Genomic DNA, 8,519 nt, shown 5'->3' on the forward strand with positions numbered 1-8,519 from the left:
TGCACACTGCCCCCTCAGGGGCCGGCAGCGGCAGGCGGGAACGTTGGAGCCCGCCGTCACTGAGGCAAGCAAGCCTCATGTTCAGTTTAAGCTGCCTGGCTGCCGGTTGCCATCTTGGCTGTCAGTTAATTTACATATCTCGATGATTAGACAATGGGAAGGGTAGTGGTTGTACGTCAATTACCATATTTCTCTTTTATTAGTGTAGATAATTATGGAGATAAAACCATTGGTGGAAACTGGATGAAGGGTATACTGGATTCCTTTGTTTACTTAGCAACTTCCTATGAATCTGCAACTATTTTCAAATAATAAGTTTTTTAAAAAGAGGACCTCTGAAAATGTGGGGGGGAAAGGTGTTTTGTTATAAATAGGAGCACAGTTATGGAAAAGTTACCATGAGAGGGGTTTAGAAGAAATTGGAAAGGTTTGAGCAGATCTGAGGATATAGCCATGGTACCATTTAACCATTCTGATAATGAAGGCAAAGGCACAACCACTAATGATGAACTGAGATAATCCAGCCTAGATAATGGCCCTTTCACAGTTCTTGTCTTCCATAGGGAGAGGAAGAACACCAAACCCAGGCCCATGCTCTGACACAGTTGAGTCTGGAAAGACCACTGAGGATGGCTGGGGTGAGAAGGGGAAACAGGAGGGTTTCTGCACAGGGAGGAGATGACTCTGCAGCGCTGTGGCTAAGCTGCTGGCGCAGAGGTACACGGCTGAGTCCCCGGCTTCTGTGGGCTGGATCTTCAGAGTGGAGAATGATCCATTAGGCATCTTAGCTGAAAATCGATCCTTGGGCATCCCTGTGTCATCAATAGGAGCTTGATTACGGAAATAAGTTAGAAACTTCAGTCCCTGTAGTGAGGTCTGTCTGTACCAGTAAAGGCCGTCATGGCCAGAAATTGGTTTACAACTCAGGATTAGTTCTTGTCCAATCTTTGTCACCTTGTGTCTGGGTGTCTGGGTGACTCCAGCATCTAAGAGCCCTGAGGAAGTGGACAGAGTTTGGGAACAAGATAAGGAACATAAAAGGAATCAGAATTGGGAATATTTTAAAAATGCAGAATACTTATTTCTGGGGACTCACCTACTCCCAGGAGACAAAGGGTGATACAGCCAAGGAGCCTGTCAGCCATGGCTGGATGGGGCAGGAGGAGGCTTTGTGGGCCGTTGTGGGCATGAGCAGAGAGGAGAGTGGCTTGGCAGTGACACTGCACTCTGTCACCACTCATAGGCCCTCCTCCCAAAGGTGAACATGAATTCTCTACAGAAGATCCACTGAAGAACTATCTGGATGTGGCCCCAGCACATGGGCCTTTCCTGGTGAGACATGCCAGTTGTTTCTCTGGCCTTTATCACCCTATACTGTTCCTCTTTTGCACATTTCTTTTCATTATATCTGAGAATTTTCCTTTAAAAAAAAGAATTCCTATGCCCTGAAAGAATTTTGGGGAGTAATATTTTGCAAGTTACCTTGGTAATAAATGAGACAAATTTATATGTAACACTAAGGTAGGCATCACCCCCTGCCCTCCTTCCAATGCCACTTTGTTGAATTACCAGTAGAAGAACTTGATCTGTAAATATTCATAGATTTGTCCTGGCTCATATGAATTTATAATAAAAAAAATGGCATATGTGTAAAACATATGTTTTGTTTTTATAAAAGAAGAAACATCCTCTATGCATTATCTTGTAATTTCTAAAATTTGACAAAATATATAAAAGTCCTACATACCAGTAGAAATTAATTCATCTCTGTTTGCCTTCTTTCTTTATTCATATAAATGTTTTTGTATAAGTGGGATCATACCATATTTTTTGAGCTTCATTATTTAATAATTGTTTGGTTACAAAGTTTCTGATATTGAATAAAAAGACACTACCAGACCACCAGATTAGAGGAAATTGATTCTTTAAATGTAAGCAGAGTATCCTTTTGACCTATACACTTCCCTGTGCACCCCTGGCAGCTCAATGGAATACATGTCAATGAGTATCAGATCAGAGAATTCTGTCAGTGATATGGCTTTGTTGTGATCATTGCAAAAATACTGTTGACTGAGGACCTTCCCTTTTGCCATCCATAGTGCCTTGAAGAAGCTGGATTTAACCAGGGTGGGCATTATGGTCTTAAAACCTTGTACCTTGTTTAGACAATGTGAGAATTAAGAACATAGGAGTTTAGCCTGGCTGGTGTGGCTCAGTTGTTGAGCATTGGCCTATGAACCAGGAGGTCACGGTTCAATTCCAGATCAGGGCACATGCCCTAATTGCGGGCTCAATCCTTGGTAGGGGGCATGTAGGAGGTAGCTGATCGATGATTCTCTCCCATCATTGCTGTTCCTCTCCCTTCCTCTCTGAAATTTAAAAAAAAAAAAAAAAAGAACATAGAAGCTTATAAGCTGTTGGGTAAGTGGGCTGAAGGTCAGTGACTAAAAGAATCACAGGAAGAATGGTGCTGAGCTAGTGTGATGGAAATAGAGTAGGATAATGGAATGTTCGAAATAGAAATTTTGGAAAATTTTATTTTATTTTCTTAAATATTTTTTATTGACTTCAGAGAGGAAGGGAGAGAGAGAGAAAGATAGAAATATCAATGATGAGAGAGAATCATTGATTGGTTGCCTCCTGCACGCCCCCTACTGGGGATAGGGCCTGCAACCTGAGCATGTGCCCTTGACTGGTATCGTACCTGGGACCCTACAGTCCACACGCCAATGCTCTATCCACTGAGCTAAACCAACTAGGGCTGGGAAGTTTTATTTGTTATTTATTCTGTGGCCTGGAATCATCAAAGTGCATCTGAAAAGGATTGGAGACATAAAAAGATCATCAAAAGTGAGGCGGTCAAGAAACTGAGAAGTCAAACTCAGGTATAAATTGTCTATGTCATGATGATGTCACCTATGATGGCAGGGTTAGTAGTGAGGAGAGGAAGTGATTGAGGAGACATCTGATGGTAAGGAAGTCAGTGCAGCAACAAACGGTAATGTTCTCATGCCATGTGTGTGAGGAGCTGAGTATTAAAGCAGGGGAGAGGAGAATGGTCTGGACACAGCAGGGAGGAGCTAGTGGGACAAAGAATGCACTAAAATCAGATGTATAATGTTCAATATAACTCATGGCATAAACACAGAGGACATTTTACTGTTTCCACCTTCAAGGTGAGGGCCCCTGAGTGGCAAAAGGTGGAAGAATGACAAGTGGCATTGGCTATATGACAGAATTCTAGAAAACTTGTGGGAAATTCTGTTAACAGGGAGAAAAGAATGGAGGGCTGAGGGGCCATTATCGGGCGCTCCTACCATTCTGATGGGGAGACCGAGGCAGGAACACAGGAAAATCCACAGTGTGGGTAATAAAGATTTATCTTACAGGTGTGGTGAGTTTTGAGCCTCCTTAAAGTACGTTTCCTACGTTATTTCCTATGAAGTGATTTTTTAAATATATATTGATACCTTGTTATTTTGTCTATTGCCATGCCCCACAACCATACATTTCTCTTGGTGAGAGAGTTGCAGGGAAGACTTTTACACTCAGAACGACTGAAGGCTGGGGTGAGAAAGGGAACCAGAGGGTTTCTGCACAGGAAAGGCGTGACTCTGCAGCACTGTGGCTAAGCTGCTGGCACAGAGGTACAAGGCTGAGTCCCCGGGTTCTGTGGGCTGGATCTCCAAAATGGAGAATGATCCATTAGGCATCTTAGCTGAGAATCGGTCCTTGGGCATCCCGCTGTTGTCTATTGGAGCTCCATTACTGAAATAAATCAGGAACTTCAGTTCCTGCAGTGAAGTCTGTCTGTACCAGTAAAGGTCATTGTGGCCTGAAATTGGCTCACAGTTCAGTCTTACTGCTTGTCCCATCTTTGTCACCTTGTGTCTGGGTGTCTGGGCAACTCCAGCATCTGCATGCTCTGTGGAAGTGGTGGACAGAGTTTGGGAGCAGGATAAGAAACATAAATGAAATAAAAACTGGAAATATCCAAAAAGGCAGATGCTTTATTTCTAGGGACTTACCTACTAACATGAAGCCAAGGGTCACACAGCAGAGGAGCCAGGTGGCCATGACAGGGTGGGATAGCATGAGGCTTCACCCAGATGATGCCCTATGGACAGGAACAGAGGGGCAGGAGGTCTACTTCTTCTGGTCTCCACAAGGTGGAGAGTGGCTTGTCAGTGACAATACTCTCTGTCACTGCTCATAGGACCTCCTCCAGAAGCGAACATTAGTCTTCTTCAGAAGACTGACTGGAATAGGGCATATCTGTTCTGGGATGTGATTGGCTCATTCAAACTCTCCAAAACTTTCATCAATTATCACTTATCACACCCTGTGCTTCTACAATTCTTTCTTCTCTGCTATATCACATGCCTACTGTCTGCTAGACATTTCCCTGTGTGGGGGCCATCAACACTGCAGATTCTGGACACCAATAAAGTACTTTCTAAATCTCAAGTCCTTCATACTTCTCTGAAGGCAATCCCTATCTTTCAGACACACAAGTCTAAATACTTTTTTACTGAATTGGGGCTTTTATCCAGATCCATCCTGGGAGGATTTTGATTGGCCACCATGCTCATAATGAAGGGACACAAACAGATGCCCTGGGCAGAGGGTATTGTATTTAACCAGGGTTGACATTAAGATCTTAAACCCTGAAACTGGTTTAGACAATGTGGGAAAGAAGAAAACAGGAGTTTAAAAGCAGCTGGGTATGTTGACTAAGGATCAGTGGCTAGAATAATCAGAGGAGGAAGGGTGCTGCATTCCTCAGATAAAATGAAAGGAATAATAAGTAGGAGCATGAGATGATTGAAATAGAACTTTTGGAAGGAGCTTATTTGTTATTTATTTCATGGCCTGGAATCATGGAAATGCATCAGGAAAACACTGGATATAGAAAATTATTGAAAGTGAGGAGGTCAAGAAGCTGAGAAAACCAACATGTATAAATTGTCCAAGTGATGAAGAAGTCATGGATAATGGCAGGATTGGTAGTGAGGAGAAGTGAATGAGGTGAGACCTGATGGTAAAGAAGTAAGTATAAGAACAAAGGGTAATATTCTAATGCTGTGTGTGTGTGTGTGTGTGTGTGTGTGTGTGTGTGTGTTATTAAGGCAGGAGGAAGATAATGGTCTGTAAACTGTAGGGAGGACCCTGGAGGGCAAAAAGTGCACTGATATCAGACATCAAAGAAGATTATCTCTTGGTGTAAACACAGTAGAATTTTATTCTTCACTATTTCCACCTTTAAGATCAGGGCCCCTAAATAGCAAAACATAAGTCAATGACTGTGTTCGTTGACTATATGACAGATCTCTAGAAACCTTGTGGGGGAAAGTCTGTTAATAGCTTAGAGTGAGAAGAGAATGGAGGGCTGAGGAGCCATTACACAGAACTTCTACCATTCAGATGGAGGAATGCAGGAAATGCAGGAAAATCCACAATGTGGATAATTAAGGTATATCTTACCTGTGTGATGAGTTGTGAGCCCACAACAATTTGTGAGCAACCTTGAAGTCTATTTCCTACATTGTTTCCTACACAGGGTTTTCTAGGTGGATACGTTATTACTTCTGTTCTTGACATCCCCAAACACATGCATTCTCTTGATCAGGGAGGAGCACAGAAGATTTTTATTCTGAACACCTGGAGGCTGAACTGAGACGGGGAAGCAGGAAGGTTTCTACAGAAGGAGGTCCTGACTCTGAAGCACTGTGGCCAAGCTGCTCTCATAGAGGTACACACCCGAGTACCCGGGTTCTGTGGACTGGACCTTTAGAGTAGAGAATGATTCACTGGGCATCTGAGCTGAGAATCGGTCATTGGGCCTCCCTTTCTTGTCAAGAGAAGCTTGATTGATTGCCAAGGTAAATCCACATCTGAGGTCCCTGCAGCAAGGTTTGTCTGTACCAGTAAAGGTAGGCATGGCCTGAAATTGGCTCACAACTCAGAGTTACTCCTTGTCCCTCTCTGTCACCATGTGCCTGGCTATCTGAGTGACCCCAGCAACTCTGGGTTCTGTGGAAGTAGACAAAGTAGGGGAACAGGATAAGGAGTGTAAATGGAATCAGAATTGGGAATATAAAAGAATGCAGATCTTTCATTTCTGTGGACTCACCTACTCCCAGGAGACAAAGGGCCACACAGCAGAAGAGCCTGGTGGCCATAGAGGGGTGGGGCAAGTGGAGGCTTCACCCTGATGAGAGAGACCCTTGTGGACTAGAACAGAGGGCAGGGGTTCTTGTTCCTCTGGTCTCCACAGTGTAGAGTGGCCTGGCAGTGACACTGCTCTAGGTCACTGTTCATAGGACTTCCTCCCAAAGATGAACAGTCAGTCATGCAACACAGAGATCAACTGAAATGGGCCATAAGTATCCTGGCATGTGACCCCAGCACCAAAGGCCCTCTCTGGTGAGAAACACCAGTCGTCTCTCTGGTTTTAGCTACCCCATACTGTTCTGACTTTGCACCACTTTTCTTCATATCTGAGAATTTTCTTTTCTTTTTCTAAAGGCCTCCTATGCCCTGGAAGAATTTTTGGGAGTAATATTTTACTAGTTACCTTGGTAATAAGTGAAACAAATTTATATATAACGCAAAGCTAGGCCTCACCCCCTGTCCTTCCTCTAATACCACTGTGTTGAATTACCAGTAAGATCTTGATCTATAAACTTTCATAGGTTTTTCCTGGCTCATATGAATTTATAATAACAAATGGCATATATAGAAGATATAAGTTTTTGTTTATATTGAAGTAAATGCATTCTCTACGCATTATCTTGTAACTTCTAAAAATTAACAAAATATAATAGATGTAAATCTATCTCTATTTGCCTGGTTTCATTATTCATAAAAATGTTTTCACATAAATGGTATCATAACATATATTTGAGCTTTATTATTTAGCTAGTGTGTGGTTACAAAGTTTCTGATATTTAAAAAAAAGTACACCAAAAAACCAGGTCAGAGCACATAAATTCTTTTAATGTAAGCAAAGTATTTCATTGACCTATACATTTCCCTGTGCGCACCTGGAGGCCTAATCGAATATTTTTCAGTGAGGATCAGGGAATTTCTGTAGGTGGCAAGGCTGTGTCTTGATCATTGTAAAAATGTTCTTAGTTCAATCAGGAATTTCCCCTTTTCTATTCACAGGTGCCGTGAGAGAGCTGTATTTAACCAAGGTTGATGCTATGGTCTTCAAATTGAATGTAGTTTAGACATCGTGAGAATTAAGAATATGGATGTTTCAGGTTCTGATTGGGATTACCTAGTGGGTTACAGCGTCACCCCAGTTCACCAACATTGCAGGTTTGATCTCTGGCCAGTGCACTTACAGGAATCAAGCAATGAATGCATCAGTAAGTGGAACGACAAATCAATGTTTCTCTCCCTCCCTCCCTCCCTCCCTCCCTCTTTCTTTCTTCCTTTCTTTCTTTCTTTCTTTCTTTCTTCCTTCCAAAAATCAATAGATAAACTTAAAAAAAAAAGAACATGAGAATTTAAAAGCTGTTTGGTATGTGGATTCTGGGCCAGTGGCTAGAAGCATCATAGGAGGATGGTACTGAGTCAGTGAGATGGAAAGAAAGGAGGAACAGGTAGAGGGAGAGGATGATTGAAAGGAACTTTTGGAAGGAGCTTATATGTTGTTCATTTAATATGTCTTGATAATTGTAAAAGTGCCTTGTAGAAGTGCATCTGGAAAAGATTGGAGGTTAAAAAATCATCAAAAGTGAAAAGGTCAAAAAACTGAGAAGCCAAACACTTGTATAAATTGTCTATGTGAGGATGACTGCCGCGACCTGCATGGCTAGGGTTCAGGATATGAATCATTAAGGGGTAGGGGGCCAGGTGGAGACCTCTTTTTTGAAGAGGCACACTGAAACCTGGCCTTAGCGGCTTTTTATTCCGTTTTAGATACACATCTTGCCCTCAGTAAAGCATGGCAAACAGGTAGCAGACAGGCCGTCTCTAAGGTCAGTAAAGACCAGTAAGGTCCAGTAAACATTTATTTCAAGGCAATTAGGTCAGGAAACTGCTTTGAGCCACCACTATCTCAAGACGAACGATGGTGCTTAGAGTTAGCCCTGCTAACACCCAGGGCCCATCGGCCTTCAGAGTTCCTTGGTGCACTCTCATGCTAGTATCGGCAGTGAGTGGCTTCTCGCAGATGATGTCACCAATGATGGCAGGATTAGTAGTGGGGAGAAGAAGTAAATGAAAAGAGACCTGATGGCAAAGAGGTCAGTGAGCAACAATGGGCAATATTCTAATGCCATGTGTGTGAAGAGCTGGCTCTTAAAACAGGGGAGAGGAGAATGGTCTGGAAGCAGCAGGGAGGACCCACAAGGACGAGGGATGCACTGAAGTCAGACATAGAAGCATATTATGTCTCTTGGAGTAAACACCGGGGAAATGTTTTTCTCCACTGTTTCTATCTTGAAAGCCTGGGTAGCAAAAGGTAGGACAGTGACAGTGGAATTGGCTGTATGACAGAGCTCAGG

At 42.8% G+C, this 8,519-nt stretch overlaps 1 gene segment (V, D, J or C); it reads right to left on the reverse strand.

Annotated features, from left to right (window-relative positions):
- Positions 1-6,182, reverse strand: part of LOC102754548 — a 104,771-nt gene extending 98,589 nt beyond the window's left edge. The window contains 2 exon segments of the C gene segment in view: positions 3,624-3,925; positions 6,134-6,182. Of these exon segments, the coding sequence occupies positions 3,624-3,925; positions 6,134-6,182 (351 nt within the window).
- Positions 6,183-8,519: the final 2,337 nt, after the last annotated feature.

The sequence above is a fragment of the Myotis davidii genome, unplaced genomic scaffold, assembly GCF_000327345.1.
Source record: "Myotis davidii unplaced genomic scaffold, ASM32734v1 scaffold22, whole genome shotgun sequence".
Lineage (NCBI taxonomy): Eukaryota > Metazoa > Chordata > Mammalia > Chiroptera > Vespertilionidae > Myotis > Myotis davidii.